This window comes from Syngnathus acus, chromosome 14, assembly GCF_901709675.1.
Source record: "Syngnathus acus chromosome 14, fSynAcu1.2, whole genome shotgun sequence".
Taxonomy (NCBI): domain Eukaryota; kingdom Metazoa; phylum Chordata; class Actinopteri; order Syngnathiformes; family Syngnathidae; genus Syngnathus; species Syngnathus acus.
This window is the reverse complement of record NC_051099.1, coordinates 8,237,266-8,260,779: the sequence shown is the minus strand read 5'-3', so window position 1 is coordinate 8,260,779 and position 23,514 is coordinate 8,237,266. Positions and strand designations below refer to the sequence as shown.

General features: G+C 40.9%; 1 protein-coding gene across 2 annotated transcripts in view; it reads right to left on the bottom strand.

Moving 5' to 3' along the window:
* LOC119133637 (roundabout homolog 2-like) overlaps positions 1-18,063 on the bottom strand; it is a 48,666-nt gene extending 30,603 nt beyond the window's left edge. The window contains exons 1-2 of one of the 2 annotated variants that reach the window (XM_037269653.1): positions 17,552-18,063; positions 14,830-15,156 (exon numbers count right to left, since the gene is read on the bottom strand). In XM_037269653.1, the coding sequence (XP_037125548.1) occupies positions 14,830-15,156; positions 17,552-17,609 (385 nt within the window). In that variant the 5' untranslated portion in view covers positions 17,610-18,063. The remainder of the gene's footprint in view (positions 1-14,829; positions 15,157-17,551) is intronic. The other variant, XM_037269656.1, reaches the window with a different exon arrangement.
* Positions 18,064-23,514: the final 5,451 nt, after the last annotated feature.

The following is a 23,514-nucleotide window of genomic DNA, read 5'->3' as shown; positions in this document are numbered from 1 at the left end:
GCTATAACATCTAGTATCTTACATCAACAGTGTCACAATGGTGTGCAATTAACAACCGCAAGCACGAAGCCAGCGCGTCGATGCGCAAGATCAAGCAAAGACAAAATCATCATTGTCAACCTGGCAAGAGTCCAAAGCGTGCTACTGTTGTGGTTTGGAACCAAATAGAATATGGCTACGTTATCTTCCCAGTTATATTATCAAGGGCACATTATGTTGTTGGCCGGGTTTTGTAATTGAGTCAAAATGTCAGTAAAGATTGCAAGAATTCAGCTACAATATATAAGGCACGTACACACACACACAAGTGGTTCCTGCCTCCAGCGGCAAACTGAATCACGCTCTTATTAAACCTTGATCGGAATTCTAGCTAGGGCATTATCCACTTACAGTTATTAATGCTGTTCCCTAGGGGTCGGAGTGGGGGGAGGGGGGAATTAGGGAATGAGGAAGGGACACACGCTGCTCAGACAGATGTTGTCCCATAAGCTTTATGACTTGCTTTTTTTGCATTCCATGCATGGATTCAATGCAAAGTTCAGTAATAAATGTGTGAGTGGGGGTGTACATTGTATTTATAATCAGGTGTGCCTTATATAGGGATGTTGAAGTGAAGTTGAATAAAGTTTGACTTTATAACCTTATAACCCAGGGTGTCTGAATACGCTTTTCTTTTTACATGTTTATTTAAACATGTAATAAAGTAATAACAAATAAACATGCACTCTAAATTTTAGAGTGTAGGAACAATAGATTTGTGTGGTGAATGAATCTGATATCATTGAGTATTCTCATAGCTTTTTTCCCCACAGTACAGTGATGAGTTCTACATTTATTTTTGTTTTGACAATCCAATCTACAACTGTCATTTGCAGGGGCACAAGTAGAAAATAACAGTTCCCATCAAGTGAGGAATAGCACATTCACTACAAAAGCATAACTAAAAAAAAAATCCTTTAACTGACATTTTTTTTAATCAACTCCAGCAGAAAAGCGCTTCATGCTGAGATATGATAACCCTGCACTACATGGAAAATGGCCCATGCACAATTACTACTAAAAGAGGGAGACAAAGAAGGAACATTTTCCATTTTACTTTTCCAATGTACTTAAACCTCAGCCTTGTTAATTAGAAATCCAAAGACGTTCCATCTTTGGCCACAGTTAATTAAAAATGTGGACACTTTTGCCATCCAATTATTACATGTGAAGTGTGGAAGGAAACATACGAGAGCACGAGTTAGAAAATAAGTGATTGGAAATTTCATGTTGTATGTACACTAATGGCAAGGCAAATTACATGATCGCATGTGGATATCAGATTGAAGGAAGGCTTTACAAGAGCCGTCAAAGCTCCCTTTCTCCCGTTTTTACCCCTCCATGTCATTGGTTTGTGTAAATGGTATTGATATTGAACCGGGAAGGGGAATGACGGCAAACCCTCAAATGTCTTCAGTTCAAAGGAAGTCCCAAGCTGCAATAAAGGAAACAGCAGAAAGTCGAGACCGTGGTGCAAATATTATTACCCGACAATCAGTTCTCAAAAATTGTCTGATAATATTGTTTATGTCTTACCAGACGCTGGCACGAGTGCTGCCATGCATCTATTTATCTGTTTACGGGAATCTGACTATTGGCAAACTACAATTTAGCATACATGAATTGATGAAAACTGGGATATTATATTGGATAAAATATACCCGGCACTAGTGATGGTGTTACTAATAGGGTTAAAAGATTGTATCACTTATGACATTTACAGTATATGACTTTCATTTTTAACTCTGCTGGGCTTAGTTCAAACACAGTGTGCAACAAAATGTCCTTCCTTCCATTTCCAACAACGTCGTCATCCTTGCTAATCCTTATTAGTGCTTCCGATGACCACAACACCTGGGTGTAAATCGTCGGAGCAGCATGACTTTTCCTCCCGGCGATGATACGATAGCAAGGTCTGCTTGGACGACAAGGTGGAGCTTTTGATTGAAAGCCAGGACAGGTAGAAGGGGCAGGGGAAGAGCGAACACATGCAGGCAGGCGGTGGGGGAGGTGTGCTGCAAACAAGGTGGGATCTGACTTTGATGAGGAGACATGAAGAAGAGGAAAAGCTCAGGCTTCAAGTTAAGCGGGTGTGCGAGGAGGTGATAAGGAAGCTGCAGCAGATGCCTTGTGCACAAAAGCACACACATATCCACCTTACATAAAAACAAACATACTCCAAGAAATACAAAACGCGGAAACTTCTATTCAAGCGTGACTGCGTTTAAATGGAATCGACAACAAAAATGTCGACTTGGACAATGTCTCTCCTCACTGGCACATCATTGGGTATGCCTGTATAATTCTGCATTGGAACTAATTTGATCAAATTGAAAAGGAATGTAGCCGCCAAAAACACAAAACAAAAGCATTCAAATCAAAAATTTAACAAATCACTTAACATTCAAGTCTTTTGAGATAACATGACAATGAAGGCTGTGACATATGACGTCAACAACTAACAGCCACAGACTGAAAGAAACCAGGAAACTAAATGCAAACAAACCGACAAGACAATGAGGTACATCTGGACGAAGCACGAGTGGCCAGAGTTAGCTGATAGAAGACGAGGAACATGGGTGGTGACGAAAACCTGACAACATGAAACAAAACTAAATCTAGTCAACATAAAACACTCATCAAATGTTTTCATCTAACTCGGTGGGATGAAAACTGTCATGATTGTAGGACTGTGTTTCATGTCATGTCCGCTGTGTCCATTTGAGCATACATACTGTGTAGAATCGAGTATGGTACACTCACATACATTAATGCGGGAGTTAAAGTGCCCGTGGGGAGTGCTTTGTGGCCTTGAGTGGTATGGAATCGTGAATAGTAATTTATGGTTAAGATATTTGTTTGGCTGGCTTATTTCAGAAGCCATTAGGATTAATTAAGTGTCGCTAAATGTGTTGCTACCAAGTTCACATTGCATTCTGATCATGTGCTTACATTTGTTTTCATTCAGGAACTGCTAATAGCCTATTTGAATGAAGACAGGAGTGTTCTAATGGGTGTTGGACGTCAAGTGCAAATTTAGGAAAGCAAGACAGTGGAGTGAGTGGGAACATCTCTTAAAGCATTTAACGTCAGCATAATATTCACTTGCCAAGATGGCAAATCAAAGACCGACAGGAAGGTGCAGCAAGTAAGCTATTTGACACTTGAGAAACTTGTCTGGCAATAGTAAGTGAAACAAACGTGGCCAAGCATGCTAAACCAATTTCCGTGTTGCCTCAGATTGAGTTTGCACAGAACAGTTGCCAATCAAGGATTAATCGAACCAAAAAAAAAAAAAAAAGAGTAGGGTGTTTTTGGAATTATTTTGTGCACGCGTTTGTCCTTGTAAGTCTGATTAAGATATCATTACAGTGATTGCCTGCCTCTTTCCTGCAAATTAGCGAGGACGCAGATGTTTGTACATGATTGCAAGTGTATGTGGAATCCACATTGAAAAGCTTGTACTACTGTAATTTTCTCTCCTATATGTGAAATCAGAATATCTCAGCGCACCAATTGCCTGTACTATGTTCTTCAAAACTGTAAGAACCATATTTATTTTGAATGTCACTCAAATCAAATAAGATCATTGTGATAATTTTACAAAGCTTTAAGATCAGAGATTTATTTCTTAATATATAAGCAGGAACCCTCATCTGTTTAAATGTCATGTCTGTCTGGTCAAATCAGTACATATCCGACCAATTTCATTCAAAGGTTACCGTATTTTCCGCCCTAAAAGGCGCACCTAAAAACCTAAAATTTTCTCAAAAGCCGACAGTGCGCCTTATAGGCCAGTGCGCCTTATATATGGATCAACTGATGAATTTGTTGATCCATACTGGTTGTACACAGTGCTCTGCCAAAATGTTTCAGTACGTTTTAGTACGAGTAGTAAATTACAAGGTCGCATCGCTTCCCAGCATTACGGCAACTGTAGTCAGGGGGCGTCACCGAATAGCTGTTGTACCCGCGAGGCTATTTCATGTCAAAATAGGCTGCTCTGTTAATGTTTCGAGTAAACCTACGGATCGATATGGAAGGGAAACATAGGTAAGTAGTACCAATGCGTTAGATCGAACTTTAGTCAGTTCCGATCATTTTATAGGAGATCGTTTGAGAAACGCGATTGTTTACACTTTGCTGAGGCTCATGGGAGATTGCGAGCTGAGGCTCGTGAGACTTTGCGGATGGCTAATGCTATTGCGATAGCTGCTATACGTACCAGGCTATTTCATGTCAAAATAGGCTGCTCTGTTAATGTTTCGAGTAAATCTACGGATCGATATGGAAGGGAAACATAGGTAAGTAGTACCAATGCGTTAGATCGAACTTTAGTCAGTTCCGATCATTTTATAGGAGATCGTTTGAGAAACGCGATTGTTTACACTTCGCTGAGGCTCATGGGAGATTTCGAGCTGAGGCTCGTGAGACTTTGCGGATGGCTAATGCTATTGCGATAGCTGCTATACGTACCAGGCTATTTCATGTCAAAATAGGCTGCTCTGTTAATGTTTCGAGTAAAGCTACGGACCGATATGGAAGGGAAACATAGGTAAGTAGTACCAATGCGTTAGATCGAACTTTAGTCAGTTCCGATCATTTTATAGGAGATTGTTTGAGAAACGCGATTGTTTACACTTTGCTGAGGCTCATGGGAGATTGCGAGCTGAGGCTCGTGAGACTTTGCGGATGGCTAATGCTATTGCGATAGCTGCTATACGTACCAGGCTATTTCATGTCAAAATAGGCTGCTCTGTTAATGTTTCGAGTAAATCTACGGATCGATATGGAAGGGAAACATAGGTAAGTAGTACCAATGCGTTAGATCGAACTTTAGTCAGTTCCGATCATTTTATAGGAGATCGTTTGAGAAACGCGATTGTTTACACTTTGCTGAGGCTCATGGGAGATTGCGAGCTGAGGCTCGTGAGACTTTGCGGATGGCTAATGCTATTGCGATAGCTGCTATACGTACCAGGCTATTTCATGTCAAAATAGGCTGCTCTGTTAATGTTTCGAGTAAATCTACGGATCGATGTGGAAGGGAAACATAGGTAAGTAGTACCAATGCGTTAGATCGAACTTTAGTCAGTTCTGATCATTTTATAGGAGATCGTTTGAGAAACGCGATTGTTTACAGAGGGCTCGTTGGTTATTGGCTAGTGGATGCATACCGCAACCCTAGTCAACCTCAGTTTGATGCAGTATAGCTTCTATTTTATGCGCCTTATAATCCGGTGCGCCTTATATATGGACAAAGTTTTAAAATGGGCCGTTCATTGAAGGTGCGCCTTATAACCCGGTGCGCCTTTTAGGGCGGAAAATACGGTAATTTGTTTTTGTCATTCTACTTCAAATTCACTAAAATAACGAGCTGTTTGGCAACTTAAATGATGTATACAACTCAAGCAATGACTGATACGCCTTGATCCTTCTATCCAGACAAGAATATACATAATTTCTCTTTTTGGGTGTGTATCTCACGGAGGGATTAAATAAGTCATCAAATCATGTAATAAAAAATACAATAAATACTTGATGCAATTATAAATAACTCAGTAAAATGTGCATAACAAGACAAGAAGAATATTCACATTTGATGTTGAAAATCATTCAGTGTGAGTGACTGCAAGGGACCAAATTTGAAGCTGAGTCAACACAGAAGCTGGTTATCTGAGGCCAGCACACTCACAGAAAACTTACAGCATGAAATACATTTTTTCTACAGATTAGTTCTCTTTGGTGCCGCTTAATCCACCTCTTTAGTTGGGCATACGTGTTTTGAATACACGTCACATTAATTCAATTACTATGTGCTGTGAATACGTTGTGGTGTCATCTTCAGTAAGCAAAAAGGAGGAGTCAAATATTCAGCAAGTTGGCACTTTGGTGTCCTGGCATAATGAAAATGGCTCAGGCTTTATTGAAATTGAATTTTAATGGGGGAGAACAACACACTTACCTAGATTAAGCCATAGCTATTATATTGTAAACCCGTCTCATACAGGATTTCCCAGTTTTTGTGGGGGCTTGGAAATATTAAGCATGCAGACGGGGGGAAATGATATCTTAAAATGATTGAAATTAATTGGAACTTTGTGAATCTGTGACACATATGCACCGAATGTAATTGAAGAAAAGAGATCCTTTATGTAAAACCAGCCAAAAAATACACACACACACACATATATGTATATATACTATATACGTATACACACGTAAAAATGTTGGTATGGTAAAATCAAAGTATGAATCAAAATCATGTGGGTTTTGCTCGATTCAAGATCATCCTTGCCGAGTTCTCCACAACAGCAACCACAAGCAGTCGACTGCATAGTTTACGATTCACTCCATTAGCTATCCCCGGGAGACTTGTTTCCAACAATTCCAGCTCTGAGAGTGAAAGTGACACAACATGGCTGTAACCCATGACATTTGTGTGAGAACCAGATCGCAGTCATTGCCCAAGGCAAGACCAAAGGAACACGGATGACCGTAAATTGTTTCATCTGTTGGCTACCAAAGTGTCTCCTCCCCGGTGAACACTGGGATGCACTTAGGCAATATAAACCCTACAGCCTGAGTTTCAGGGGCTTCACGATCCTCGTGACAACCCCCAACATCTATCATGGGAAATGATGAGGTCTATGCTTGGCTCTACTTTATATGCGTCTTGCCGCATTCTGACAGAAAGCTGTCAGCTGTGAGGCTTGGGTGATTTTCCACTGGCAGCATCCATGGAGAAAATCCTGGTTGGATTCAGTGCTGCTTGGCTTTTCTGATGTGTAAGAGTGCTGGAAACGGGCCTTGCAGGTTTAAGCAGATTAATTAGGGTGTAGCAAAGTTTGCAGGGGGGGAAAAAAAATCTTTCTTCCATAGGTGGCGTATTCAACTGACACAGCTTTGCATACAGAGAGATGCTTGAATTATGCACGCTACCACCCGCACTTTAACCGCACCCGCACACACACATCGAGGAGACACCGCTGGAGGGCAAAAAGGCAGGCGTAACCCCACTCGTGCTCTCTTTCCAGCGTTAGTCAAATAATCATAGCCCCCGCGTCTCTCCCGGAATGTGTTTATTCTCACTTGGTTTTTACTGGGAGCAAATTTCCCCTTGTTTGCACATTTACAAGAAAAGAAAATATTCTCCTTACGATAATTTCCCTCCCCTGTCACATGGTGTTACTTTAAATGCGGTGGCCTGTGAGGCAAATCCGGTGTAAGGAACAGTTCTTGTCATTAGCGAATGTTCAACACTGAGCAACACTGAAATGGCTGCCTGACAAGCATGACGTACTCCGCATGTACTATATTGGGCCTCAAAATAAGCACATGCAGAGTTAAAGCTTAACCATTCCACAAACACTCATTATCTTCCCTCTCCACCGAGCGCATTGGCTGATATTGAAGAAAAGACAAGGGCAAAAAATAACCATCAACCCACCCCCCGCCCCAAGTTCCTCATCACCATCATCATTTTCATCATTACACAAAATATGACCGAGAGCAGAATCCCACAATGCTGTGCAAATGTCGACGTGAGTTAGCGTCAAGAAGACACAAGAGATATGCATGCATCATCTGGCCAGGAGAACATCACTTGTGGGGAGACAGCCAGAGGCCCTAAGGAGAAGAGGTGGAAAGAAGGGGAGGAGGAGGAGGTGGGGAAGAAGAGAACAGTAGCAGGGTTGGAAGGGCTGGGGATACAGAACAACAGATGGGAATTGAGAAAGAACAAGGTGCACCATTAGGGGAGAAAGCAAGGGATGAAACAAGCTGGATGTTCACATGCAGGGGAAACGACACAAAGAAAGCAATCAGAGAAAATGGAGGCATAATATCCTCCCGCTCCATAATCTCCGCAGATTTAACCATAAAGCATAATCTCCACAGGTTTGACAATACAACATGTGGCCTAAATCTGAGCCAATTACAAAGTAGATGGTTTTGCTCGGCATGTGTACGGTCACTATTGATTTGTCTGTATGTTTGGCATTACATTTAAGACTTGGGAGCTTTGGGCAGACGTGGGGTCCCCATGCATGTAATAGCCCTGCACATTGCCTTTGATGCCCTTCACTGACCAGATTAAAGCCCGAATGACAAACGCACAGAGGCTGCAAACATCTGTTCTCCAGCACACGGTCCATTCCTCCACATGCTGAGCGGTGTTGGTCACTCCTCAGTCCTGGTCCCCAATGCGGAAAACATCTGCAGCTATAAACTAGTGCACATTAACTACTGGAGCATGACACCAAGCTATCCCACAAAACACCAGGGTGCTATCCTCGACACGCAAAACACCGTGGCGCTATCAAGTGGTGTTACATTCTCTTTCATTGTCAACATTTCAAAATCATTTTCTGTCTTCTTCTATTTTCAATAAATCCATAGTACTCTCATCGAACAGCTCATTAACTCAAATACAATTTTAACATTGATCTACAAGAGTTAATTGCTCCACTAAGATAAAAGTTCCTCCCTTAGGCTAGTTTTTGTCCGTGTCAGTGATCAAACCCAATAGACATTCAAAAGGTCATTGGCAGCATTATAGATGGCCAATTAAAAGGAGTGAGGCGTCACTTAGTCTTGGTCTCTGAAACTTAAAGCCAATCAAAAGTTATGTAGGACACTCTATGGACTATACAGTCTGAGACTAAAAGTTTTGAGGCACAACGTTTAAAATAATACACAGTTCGGCGATGGCCAGGTTTTAAACATTTGGGGACATTCTGAAGACCTGAGATTATGAGCAGCTAAAATCTACAAAATTCAGACTGGTAAACTTTAAAATTTGTTGAAATTATTTTCAAAAGACTAGAAGCTAGAAGTTACAACTGACCAGTTCCATTTTGTCTTCCATTTTTTCAGCTCCTCATTTGTAAGGATGCTTTTCAACTCGTGTCATGTTCTCACTGCAGCTCCCCCTTTAAGTGCATGAGTGCTAAAATACGATGAATGGTCTTGACACTCTTTAAGGGTTTGCTCCCAAGCCTGTGCCTGGAGTATAAAGAGAGCCATGAAAATGTAAAAGGAGGAATCATGATACAAAAATAGCTGATAGGAAAAAAAGTTTCCTCAGAGACTTAGGGGGTGGGGGTGCAACAAATACAACTACATGGCATGTTATTGCGGAAAAGTATGAAATGTTTTCAACCTCACGTTAGTTCACCACAGCCAGAATGAATTAAGCATAGCATGGCCGCAAACACCAAGATGCATAAAGGGCTGTTAAGCCGCAGCACTCTGAACAGTCACTGCTATAAAAGACCACCTAGGTCACTCTTGTCTTGAATAAAGGATGCATTTATGAAGCATCCAGGTAAAACACACCAGAAAACAGGTGCTTTAGTGTATGTCCTTTGAAGAAAGATGCTGCATTCACTAGTTTCCATGAATTAATAAAGGTTCCCGATAGTTGTCCACTCACAGAGGTGCATATGCTGTTACGTTTGATGTTGACTTCTTATGAATCAAAAGATGCAATGGATGGGGGGTTGACCTTTTAAAGGCAAACTGAGACATTTGGGATGAATGAATGGACAAGCGGAAGTCTGGAATGGGACACTTAGCGCTACTAACAGTGCTTTGGCCTAGATTATATTGGTTGTCGGATAGGGCACATGAATAATGAACTATGGAGACCCTCTGACTGGCTGAAGATGCTCCTTTTACCAATAAGGCAGACTGATCAGTCATTTACGTTCCTAAAGACATTCCTGAGGTACCTGGAGTATAAACCGCTCCATGACTGAGCCCATCAACCATATTACTCATTGTTCCCATTTAATATAAAACTCTCTAGCTCTCTTTTGGCAAACTCCCCTTCATTGCGTGGCTTTTTAGCCAGTGACGTGATCCAAGCAAGTTGACATGAGTGCTCCGTGTCCTGCCTCCCAGCAGACAAACACGGGTTTTAATATTCCCAAAGTCATTTTACATCTTTAACATCATCCCCATTGAACATCTTTATATTTTAATAACCGAATACATAATCAGGATAAAACATAACTTGATTCAAGTCCCTGGCAACAGAGTGCCACACGTTTTCCAGCAATGACGGCAGCAATGATTTATTGCCGTCGCAGTATCGTATGAAGGCTCACCGAGTTGTTCTAATGGAGTAGTTTAAGGCGCTGCCAAGTCATCTAAAATGGGATATGTAGTCATATTTCAAAATATAATGTTAGGATATTACATCGTTTAATTACACCTAGTAATGTAAAATGTATGGCATCATGTTTGTAGTCAGCAGTATAGAATATTAATTTCTTTAAAAAAGTCGCCTTGTAAACTGATTGTACAGATCAGCAATTCTGAAAAAAAGTTTCCGTTTGCTAAGAAAACTTGGGATGATGTGTCGTTTATTTAATGGGTTGTCAGTGCATTTGAAGAACAATTGATGGCACGGCTAACAAGGCAGCTATTTCAGACAAAAACATTTTAGGTGGGAGTTGGAGAAAATAGGATGCAGCCCCTGACACTCAAGCCCCAGTTTGCAACGAGTCCGGGGGCAAAGGGGTGTTTTGCTGAAAAAGCTTGGTTCGTCTAGACTGCCTCGCTTATTGATCCATGATCCGACCTTGTTGCGTGCAATTGGCGAACTATGCTTTGAATTAATCAATGACTCTGTCTGTCAAGTGGGTTTGTAATTGTGGCTTTTGTCTCATAAATGTGGAAAAAAGTAAACAAATCTGCAAGGGCATGGAAAGGTCGGGCATTATGTACTGTAGATACTGCTCACTTTCAGCTTAAGTCCGTGTGCGTGTGTCCCTGCGTGTGCCTCTGCGTGTGAATGTTGTTGTGTTTTTAGATGGACAGCATGGTTACGCTGAGACAATAAAAAAACAATTCTGGTGCTAGAGGGATCGCTCTATCTCTGTCACCAGTACATTACACTGTTTGACAGCCTGCTAGGTCTCATACTGTTGCAAAAGCTGCACAAAATATAATAAAAACACCCAAATTATTTTCTGGGATTTCTTTTGTCTGCAGAAACATGAAAAGCACATATATCGCTACCTTTTGTGTTGCATAATGAATTTACCCAACACTTGAAACAAGGCTACAAGCAACAAAACATTTTGTATGCTTCTTTATATCCGGCATATGCTTTCATCCCCAACCAACTGTAAGAAAGTACACCTCAGCTCTTCAAGGTGTTTGCATGGTCCAGTTAACAACAGATGCTAGCCCTCAGCTAACTTACCATTTCTCATAATGTGCAGGCCTCCAAGGAGTACGCATGGTCCAGTTATCACCAGATGCTAGCCCCTTATCACAGTCTTGAGCCAACAGAAAGAAAAGAAAAAGAATGTTTGAGTCCTTCCTGACTGCCCAGGCAACAGCTATCTTGCCACCTACATGAGCGCAGACACGATTATATGATTATATTTACCATCACAGCCTTAATATTTGCATGGTTGGAAAACTTTTCCTGAGTGGCGAGCTTAGTAGGTTTCTCGGGGTGCTATGTCTGCTGTTCACTCGACTCCAAATGTTCTGAAGTAAAAAATGCTTAAAGCACAGCTGTTGTTAAGTGAGTAATTCCGATACCGTTTAGATTCAACTTCATAAATAACACAAACATTACAATGAGTTCTTATCACAAAGTTGCATCAAACGTTTTGGACGAAACTTCCATCCCAAGAGTTTATAAGATGGATGATAAAGTCTGGTGGATACTGTAAGTACACAAGAGGACTGACTGTCTGTGACTGACAACAGATGGCGCAATGTGGCCAACATATCTACTCACAGAAAACATTGACAATCTGCCGAGAAACACACAGAGCTGGCAGGCAGAACACTTTGGATTATTGCAACAGCTATGAGTGAAATGCCTGATGAAGGGCAATGTGCCACCTTCCAAAACACCAAAGACCAATTCCCAGCTCAAGCCCTTCTGAACTTTAAAGTAGCGTATAAAATTTCAGATAGCCACCAAAACGGTCTTTCATGGATTGACCACAATCTTATGTTTGCAATCCCCATCCGCCTTGAAGTCTGGCTTGACTATTGGAATCTAGACCAAACAGAAATACTTTGTAATCCACCGCCCACATGGTGTGTGCCAGCTCTAAAGCACAAATACTGCACGGAGGTGGGCCTAAATGATTCCATCCATGCGAGGCGTTTTGTGCGCGAACACCATTTCATGCCTGGGGAAAGCATGGCGTTGACTCTCAGATTATGCCAATTAGGCTAATGTTGTTTACTGCACAGTCCGCGGCACTGAACGACTCAAAGGAATGCTCAACGCTGAAGAGAACGCAGTGACAAGGAATCATAGCAAGAGAATGAGACGCGGCAGGAAAGACGCAACACAAGCAGAGGTCAAGGTCATTTATGACAAGCCTTAGCGCGTAAAATAGATGATGCCTGGAATACAACTTTTATTTCTCACATTGTACTGCAGCCTCCAATGTCTAGGTGTTGACACACATCTATTAAAACTACGGCAACAAAACTGACGGGCTTTACCATCCACTCATATCCGTCCTGATGAAAGATGACAATTAAATTCCCACATAGTCATCAGCAGATGCTTGAAAATTAATGTCCACTGGGGATGTGGGCACTCAGGCCTTTATCTGTCATGCGGGAGAAAAAGGTTTCACTCCACTTCTTCTCACAATATGTTCTTGGGAAAATAAACCTAACACTATAAATGTATTCATTAACACACGTTAGCCAAGCCTCATAAATGATTCATTAGGATATGCTACATAATTCCAGATTGTGTTAAAACAAACATGATTTGGATTTACATCCTGTAAATTTCATCCAATACTGAAAGCCCCTTTACAGTCTAAAACTAACATGCAAAATACTGGAAGCTTGTGTAGGCAGACAAGGCACGGTATGTGGTGATTAACTGATATTTTGAATTTCAAATGTGAATTAGCTTTAGAGCAGAACCAGGAAATCTCCACAAAATGTCTCAGCCATTACATAGCAGTCGTGCCTAGAGTTGGCTTCTATTCATTGAAAGGGATCAGAGGAGTAAAATCCTGATTCTCTGGCTTCTTTCTTTGGAAGATTATCCATTTTCTTCAAGTGCCATTCCATATTGCCATATGAAAAGGATGCACTGTTGAGTACAAAAACATCATTTACTGCATGCTAGACTCACATATACACTGTAAAAAGGGAACTCTTAAGTAAGATATGATTTCTTAAATTCAAGCTAAAAGCTTATTTTGCTGTGTTGTTATTTTTACTTGAAATAAAATTGTCAGGCAAGATCATTCTGCTTGTTTCAAGATACTTATTACTTGATTATATTATTTGATCTTATAGTCTTGTTAATGAGTATTAAAAGCAAATTTCAATTACTATGAAGCTTCAAACAAGATGACTGTCCAACAACAAAGAACCTAAAATGTGGTTTCATGTTGATTTCCTTTATTTTAAGATTTTAAATATTTTACTTAGGGTTGAAATTAGTAAGTTTGAAATTACAAATTTGTTTGTAGAATGCTGTACATATGGGCCTAGTATCATTTTCTTGTTTTTCAAAATCTTGTCAAGTACATCAAGTAAATCTTTCTTGTTCTGTTGCCAGATAATTTTGCTTATACTAAAAATCATTTTCTCAGTTGTGTGCATGTGTGTATGTGTGTGTGTATGTATGCATGTGTGCATGTGTGTGAATGTGTGTGAGTGCATGTCTGTGCATGAGTGCGTGTGCATGTGTGTGTGTGTGCGTGTGTGTGTGCCCCAACTAAAAGTCATGACAACATAAAGGTTGGACTTGTGTAGAGAAAAATAAAAAGGTTTTTCCAGCAATATTCCAGTCATGTAATATAAACTCAGTGAAAAAACCAGCTGTATGACTTCATCTTAGCAGGAGCACAATTCAATCGTTCATCCTTTTTTGATGCAGGATTTTGCTCAATTGTTTTTGTGGCTGGTTGGCGAACACACTGCATTTGATTGATGCACAATAGGTCTCACCGTTTTCTACCGTGACCTGTTATGGGTGGCAGTAAGTTGAAACCCAGCTGACTGAGCAGCCTGGATTCATCAGCAGTCACCGGCAGTGTGGTTAAATCACATTCTCAGTCAGGACAATGCTGGTTGAGTGGAATTTCCCGCTCCCACCTATTTCATTTCACTGTGAGATGAGAAATTGAGAGCAGGAGAAATAAGTGTGGGTGTTCATGTGTGCAAGCAAGTATCTGTGGTGTTAGTGTGTGCGCATCTGAGCGTGAGTGCATCTTGTTCATGGCAAGAAATCAGCTCAGTTTAGCACATAATGGAAATGTGAATAGCCCCAAGCCCCTCTCCCACACAGGGAGAGTGCTGGCTGCGAGCACGATGCATCTTTCCAAATCCAAATAGTGAAAGGGAGTTTGCCGGGTTAAAATCTAGGCTCCTTTTTCTCTCTCTCCTCCCCTGGAGCAATTCACAGCTTTGCCCATACATTACTCAAACAGGTCATCCAAACAGGTCTCACTTGCAGGGTGAAAGCATATTCACACACACAAACACATATGCACACGCATGCTGAGCACACATTCACATGCACTCACTCACTTGTAGGTTCAGTGAATAGGTGACATTGCACATATTATGACAGATGGAATCTATGGATCCCAAAGCCACAAAATGTTATGCTTAATTTAGTGTGAAATCTACCTCTTTAGATCAGAGTGCCAACACATCCTCAAGTTGCATGATTCTATTATACTGTCATTTATTTTCATGTTGCACTCTTGTCACGCTGTGTTAGCCAGGTCATCACTAGTCCAGAAGCGTAAGAGGAAATCTCAGACTTACGCGCGACTTCTAGAGATGCGTTTCGGCTCACAGCCTCCCCCAGATAGTTGCGGGCAACGCACACGTAGCTGCCGTCGTCCGGCTTGCTCCTCCGCCCGTGGACAATGCGTAGGAAGAAGAGGGACCCCCTGGGCAGCAGCATGCGGTGCGAGCGAGGGTTGTCGCGGTCCGTCTCGACGGGCTCCCCGTCCTTGTACCATTCCACCGTAGGGGTTGGGCGGCCCTCTGCCTTGCAGTTGAGAGTGGCTGGTTCCCCCTTGGACACAATCAGGTCAGAGGGGTGCTCCACGATGCGGGGAGGGGCGTCTTCCTGGCGAAGACGAGACCCTTGAGGGCCAGAAGAAAGCACAAAACTCCGTTAGAAGTCAATGGTGTCACATCACTGTCACATCTTCCTTATTGATAACTTCAAACATCCAATCTAAATCCAGTCCCGATTGAATTTGACTGTAAATCAATGTATACCAATTTGTACATCCAATTGCAGATGGAAGAAATGATCATTTGGGTCCTGTCCTCGAGAGCCAAATTAATTAGCATCGGGGTCTTTTTGGCTGCGCAGTTTTCTCACACACAGGCTTTAATGTTTGCCATCACGTGCAGGAACTGAGAAGTCATTACGTCTCATTAACTTTTTCATTAACGGGTTCTATCAAACGCTGGCATCATCAAAGATGTTGTCACTGTGAGTGTACAACAGAGAGCGAGCCGTACATCAGATGGTTCACTTTGTACTGTAACAATAGCGAGGTATGCCTTCGCCTACTTTGTTTTGTCCTTGATGGATATGTTGCAACATTCAGCATCCTGCATATGACTATTATGGACTGTCTTCACAAGGAAACATTACATTCTGTCTGTCATCATTCAATAGCGTTATTTATTTGATCAAGTAGCTCAGGTGACCAAAATGTTGAAGCATTCCGTTTGAATATGTGAACGCGTCATGACCATTATTGTATTCATGACGTAAACAAGAGTATGATTCAAAGGACCTTTAGGAAAATAGTACATAAGTAGTTCTTGTTGAATCTCTGCAAACGTTGGTCTGGTTAATGGTTGCTGGGCAACAAAGGCATCCAATCAAATACAAGCACACTATCATTACTGACATCATGTGTGACGTGACACAAACAGACAACATTTGCTTGCCAGCTAGCTGTGATGCTTGTTATTAATTAATAGCTGGAGTCTGTTAAATTATTTTAAGGTAGTAACACTTATTGTTACACTTAATCCTCACCAATGATATGACTTTTTTACACTATTGTCATTTGTCATTGTGTTCAACTTTGGCAGTTGCACTCTACTTTGAAAGTTGGTTAATTGTGTCTTTGTCGGAATGTGACCCATTTTGATTCATTCATTTACAGATGGGATCAGTACACGTCTCATTTTAAAGGAGAGTAATCTCAGCAAGCCTCTCCGTCATTCTTTGCAAGCTCTTGTATATCTGTAATGTGATGTAATTCCTTTTAGGAGATGAATGTGTACCTCGGAAATGCAATCTAATATCCGTTGCTGCCATATTAGTTTGTCTGAAGGTAAACCGAAGGTTCATGTTATTACTGAACCTTTTTGCATCCGTTTTTTCAGTCGGTTGGTGCATTTAGCTTGTTTACTTGTCGGAAGTAGGGGTGCAGAAGAATGCAATTTCTGTCCTTCAAGCTACAACCTACACTGATGCACCTCAAAGAGATAATTTATTGGAATTAAAGTGAACTCTTTGTAGCTCTTCCAGGGCTGAAAAGGCACAGTACAATTCCATTTTGTAAAGCCATGAGTACAAACTCAAGGAAAGCAGTGGAGCCATCAAAACATCAATAATTTGTGGTGATGGAATGTTACCCAAACTTGAGCAAGCAATATTCTCTCATTGCAGTCCACAAGTACCGCATTTTTTCTCATTCAAACTCAGATTTTCCGTTAGGCTACTGTCGGGACCTATCCGTGGTGCTGAAATGCTGGGTCGCAATCTTGTTGGGGATACTTTCAAATAGAGGTGGCGTCAACTCTACATAGCAATACAGTTCCGATGAGTCACTCTCAAGTTGATGCTAGTTAGAAATTACCATATTGTCATGACTTTATTATGTACATATTCACAAACTGTGTCATCTGAATTTAATCAGTCGTGAAATAGCAAACACACAGTGGACGAGGGGGAGACTTGTAGAACCCAGGAAGAAGTCCATAATCCAAACTCTGGGAGTCCAGAATGCCCTTTTACTTTATGAGTAACCTGTAGATATAAATTCTCAAGGGGACAGTTTTCAAACTAAGCACCTTCTCCACAGCACATTAGCCGTTATTACTGCAGGACATAAACTCTATCATCTGCCTGTGCAAATGAATTGTTGAGTCACATAATACAGTAATGACCCATGCAAGGCAATATTGGGGAAAGCTGCGCATAATTTGAATCATGACCTTATTTGTAGCACTTTGTAATGGCAAAAAGTGAGTGAAAATGTTCCATGAAGTCATCATTCAAGTTTTACCAGCGCACACAACAAACCATTATGGTAAAAAAATATGCATATAATAGCTGATCCGACACATTTGTGTGCACGGTATATAATTTAGCGCGTGTGATGAGAAAAATGCCATCCACGTAAAACATGATTTATTTGTAATGGCTCCATACACATAATGGAGTATTAATAACAATACATTTGAGACAAACGATTATACAAATCAAATGGAATAATTTTGGTCTTACCGTTGCTCATTTTGGCGTATAAAAGTCCACAGAGAACCAAATATTGTATAGGACCCATTCTGGCATATTGACCCCTTCAGCTAGCGGCGCATGAATTCCTTCTCCTCAAGCGGAAAAAAAGCGATCAATTCATCAATCAATCCTGTCTTCACCTTTGTGACTTTGAAATGTCTACCGTTTCAAGTTAGCCATCAAGACACTCGGTTCAGCGAGGGAAGAAAAAAACAGCAGCGCTCTCGTTCACATTCATCTTCTCCATAAAAGCGCACCGGTGAGCGGCGGTCTGTGGACACGTTGGTGTTCTTTCTGCAGTCACCAACTGCAAACAACACCAGCGACGCCCCGCGCGCTACACTTTAAGGCGGATCCGACCGGCTCTGAACACATTCTTCTCAACCACCGGGACTTTTTTTTAGCGGCTCTCGAGACGGGGAAGCGCAACCTTGGCCATGCGGGACAAGTTGTGGGATGAGAAGCGCTGTTGGGGTTATGCAGGAGAAGGGGCACCGCGCGTAGCAGCTCGCACAGCCCCTCCTTCTCCACGCTGATGCTTTGGGAGAGCAGAAAAAAAAACAAAAAACGGAGAATGGAACCAAGTGAATAAGAAATGAAACACGTCCAACTCGTATGAGTTTGTTTACTGCTTTCCCCCCCTTGTGTTTACATAGAAGTCTTAGCTAGGTGGCTTTTGGAAAGTACAATATTTTGTGCAGCGCAGTATACAAGGGGCGGGGGAGGGGGTCTTGGAGTAACAGCTTTTCTCAGTAGTCCAATACTAATTTATAAACGAAAAATCAAATCACACAGTCGGTTAAGCAAAATAAGCAAGGTGAAATAAATCTTTGGCTTCACACACTGCTGATTTAATATATTGCTAGCAAGAGTCATTAAGAGTGTATAGCAAAAAGAAATGGCAGGTGAGTCTTTCCCACTGCCCAAGGTGCTGGTTGTCAATATCGCTCAATATTGTCAATGATGATACAAAAGCCAGCTTTAAGAATGGCTGTATGAGCTGCTATTGATCCAGAAGCTGACATTAAAGCATTTTTGGCACAGTGTTCATGGCAGTGGGTCGAATAACAATTACAGACAATAGCTAAATTGAGTCATGCATGTGGCTAAGGGTGGAAAGTGAATACAGTCTTTAAAATTGGAGCAATCTCACTCATCAAGGAACGATGTGTTCAACAGCGTTCCCCATTTTGATTGTTCTTATGGTGACAGCTCACGTTGTGATGTGGTGGAAGCCTCTTTGCACTCAATGGCTTTTGAGCAGAATTGTCCACGCCTTTGCAAGATCTCAAGTGCAGCTAAGTGGCATGATCTGCACTAAAGCAAAATAATGTCAATGTATGCAAGGCGCTTCTATCTGACCTTAACCCAAAGCTCATCTTGTCTTTTTCTTCAGTGATGCAAGAAGAGAGAATGATAAATTGGCTTCTAAAGAAATAAAGACTCACCAAATCAATCCAAGAGAATCTTAATAATATGAAGAGGAAACTTCTTTATGTTAATTGTGCCAACTACCCAGTGCTCTGCAGTATTATGAGTTGTTATTATAAGCACTTGATCGTCTTCCACTCCCACACGTCTTCCGCCATCATTATGATGAGGCTTACAGACATTTGAGGAAAAATCTGCACTCGTCATACTCAGCTGAGATTACAATGTTGTTTCATTCGTATTAATTATATTGGATTTAGCTATTGTATACATGTAAATCTTATGATAAATATATGTGCTCACTGCAGCGCTTGACTGACGACAATGTGGGACATCTTTGCTTGAGCCACAAATACCTCCCTTATGTTTGACTGAAAACAAGCAACGTGCACTCTAGTAAGGTTTAATTTTGCATTAAAATGTATGAATCCAGATGAAAATTCCATGTCGGAATTATGAATGCATGATGGCATTTAATTTCCAACATTGGGTTGAAATAAGAAATGGTGTAGCCCATGTCTCGTATTGAGTGATGTGATTTGATTTGCATCAAGATAAGACTCCCTCATCTTTCATCACCCGTGGACAGGTTTCCAGGCAACGTGGGATGCTGCCTCAAACACAAGCCAAACTCAAAAGGGCTCCTGACTTCTCTCATCAATCTGATGTAGCTCTCTCACACTTGCTCTCTCGGTGTTGATCACACGTAGGAGACAATGTCAAGGTCAGGAGTTGTGTCTGGGCCATTACCTACTTATGACGATGTTTATTCAAGCCAGGAGCGCTTGAGGAGACAGATGGTGTGTGTGTGTGACAGTGTGAAGAGCAGCGAGCATACAGTACTTAGCTTGGAGTAGACAGAGACAAAGGGACCACAAGGCCACACCTAGTACCTGGAAGTTTCCACAATGCCAAACAACCACAAGCGATGTTGTTAAGCACTGCACACATGATCCCCAACAGGCTGCTCAGCTCCCACCCAAGTGGTTAGCTGTCCTGAGCGACCCAAGCATCAACAACAAAGTCCCTGAGGCCTTCGGGAAGCTAACGCAATTGTTGAGCTGGCTCAGATGGCCACCTAACAGGCTCTAGTCTGCAGGGTGCTTCTCCAGCTTTGACTGTCCGTCAAATGGCCCCAAGGGTATCCATAAAAGCACTACATGACTGAAAAATAAAAACAAGTAAAAAATAAATAAATAAATGTTTGTGAATTCCATGCGATATCCTTGGTCCAACTTGATTGCAAGCGCTGTCTTTATGACTAGCTCTGCAACATATGAAACGTTTATTTCAGTCCTTCAAAAATCTCACAAATATCCAATGCCAAGATACTGAGTTTTTTTTTTTAAATGAAAGTTTAAAATATATACAAGACCTTTTTTGCTATTTGATGCAAAACAATGTACAAAAATAAAGACGACAGAAGATGTTAGCGTTTCCAGTAGCTTCTCAACACTTCAGTGCTTTTGTTTTGGGCGTCAAACAGACACGCAAGAAGCTGAAACATAAATATAAAATAGATGGCACTCTCAATACTGCAAAAAAAACAAAGGAATTTATCCAACACATTTGCATTCGTTCCCAGGAGAGGCGCGCTGCATATCTAGCTTGAAAATCTGACTATTCTTAGATTATTCAGGGGGAAAAAATGATATTCCTTCCACATACATAAAATATGGTGTTCTGCTCAGGAAGCAAAGGCGCTCATATACGTAAGAATCCGCAGTCTCACTCCATGGCATGGAAAAATCCAAACATTTTTGCTTGAAGAAAGTAATTATCATAAAATCAACAATTTTAAAGGGGTTGACTTCATGTCCTGTAATCAATTAAAAAGGAACGTAAAACTTGGTAATAAACCAATTACGAGAAAGTGAGAAAAAAATCCAGGAGAACCTACTTTGTATTTTTATGAAGATACATTGCAACATTTATATTTGTAAAAAAAAAAAAAAAAAGTTAAATTCGTAGGGATGTCATCATCCTGCAAATAAGTGAAGATGAACTTCATCCTACAATATCTACAATTTATGCTGAGCAGTTAATACGTACTACAGGCAGCCTCGTTGGAAAGAAAATGTAGACACTTTCAATCCCGGCTGATGCAATTTTCACATTAATGCATGTTAACATTAATGCAAGTGAACCACCCAAATCCACCCTGTAGCTGTGAGATTTCATTTCTTCTCGTGATAGGAAGATTTTAAATTCAGCTTAAAGTTGCCATCCTATTACATATACAGTTCCTTGGTGCGAAAAAGTCCAGAGCGAGAAATATTCTAAAATTGCAAGAGATGTAATCCTCAAACTTTTGGATTAAGAAATTCAAAGTGGGTTCTTATCATTACTATCCAACGAAAATACTTTACCTCAACAAAATGATAATTTTGACTTTTTACAAAAACAGGTTATCTGTGTCCTGCTGCATAGAAGGCTTGAAATATGTAACCACAGAGACAATCGAAAACAAATTTCACAACAGTTCAATTCACCGTCCTTGAAAACATGCTAACAAAACCTAGCCTAACAAAGCCTAATGCAAGCCAAATGAACACTATTATTAGTGTGTTCAGTTCATGTTTCGTATTTCTCCGATATTGATAATTTCAGGTAATTTGTTGTGCTTTGTGCCTCTTCCTGCCACTCCCATCTGTCCCCATCATTCTAATTGAGCAGGCGTGAGCAAAATTCCACCATACAGCGTCGCAGCACAAACAGATTTAAGACCTGTCAGCTTATCCAAGCTGCTAATCGTTTCTTCAAGCATCTTGGAGGATTTTTCTCTCGCGCGCATTTTACTGAATGCAGATCTGTATTGACTTATATTGCTTACTTTCTCTCTCTCATTTTTAATTCATGTGTAATTACCACAACAAACCCTTAAAAATAAAACAGTTTAACTGAGCCAAAAGAAGAAATAAAAAGAAATCATTACCATGCATGCTGAAAATATTGATATTTTATCGACATATTTGTTTATGATAATTTTGTCCCAACATGCTGTGCCCAATCTTTCAGCTTCTAAATGATAAAAGAAGAAAATGGTCATTGTGAGACTTTTCACACCAGAGTAAATTCATCTGCCACCACAGGCAGACGTTTGAGTCTTTTGTGAACCGTCTTGACAACTGCTGGATGGATTACCATAAATTATCTCCTAGTCTTATTTTTTGGCAGACTCTTGAGTTTATGGTAACAATCGCTTGGTGAGGGAATTTTAGTGCACGTGTGGCAATGTGGCATGTTCGAGGTTTGTTTGGACACGTTTAACCTTGGAGAAATTCAAGTTCTACTTTCTAGTAATGTGTTTATGAAGTGACCACCAACCTCAAAAGGGAAAATTAGATCTTCTAAGGTTGCGAGTGCACAAGATAAACATGGTTTAAAATAAGCATGTAGAGCAAGACTGTGGCATGGTATCAAAGAAGAAAAATGGAATGAAATATGTGCTGAGAGAATGAAAGATTCACCTTGAAATGACTTCACTGGAGATACATCAAGGGAATGCACTGAGAAATGGAACTCAATACAATCAACATTTAGGGGAGAATGGAGGAATAAGTGCTCCTTCACAGACTTGCCACTCCAGCTATCAAAAAGTGAACCTATTCAACCTGTTATTTTCCAACGGGAATTCCAACATGACACTTAAAAAAAAACTATAAATCCCAGTTCGCAGCCAGACGCATGACAATGCTTTCCCTCCCCACAGCAACAACCCCCTCCTGCTTCATCTAATCAGTTCAAATTAACCTTAATGCAGACGCGGCGCCGAGGGCTTTTGACTCTGCGCTATCTCACTGACACACCTTGTACTACTTGCCCATGTTCCCCACTGAATGACAGCCACAGAGTCTAACTTGGGATGACAGGAAGAACTTGAGAAAAGTTAATTTACCCTAAACATTGACACAAGTGCACACCGAGGTTTTCAGTTAACCAAACCACTCTGTGCCACAATAAAATGCTACCACGAAAAAATGAAAATACTCAAGTGGCAGAGCAAAGCATTTAGACAATGTCAATATGTCTGTGGTCAATTGTGCTGGAGATGCTAATGAAAATGGAAGCAGAGGCCATCAACGCATAGAGGCAGCGTGCAAAGGGAGTATTGGACATGAGTGCTGACTTTGCAAGAGCAGTTCTGGGATTTCAAAATAAAGGATTTGAAATTCATTGAGGGTAAAGGACTCTGACCTCAGAGGTCAAACTCACATGCCCTGCTGTGCTAAGTTGTTTTTGTTAGGTGACGTGTGATTGGCAGAACACAGAAGCATGTGAAAACTGTTCTTCGACTGGATTGACGTACATTTCTAGCTGCCTTGATTTCTCTTGGAGTTAAAAAGCGATGGAAAAACGGAGCGAATTTGCAATTATAATTATAAGGAATTTATTCATGGCCTCAAATCTTTCAATGCTTTCAAGAGTTTTCATTTACAGATGCTAACATAACATTATCAACATTTATCTTTTTGCCTACCTGACTTATAAAACCCCATCATAGCAATCAAAATAGATAG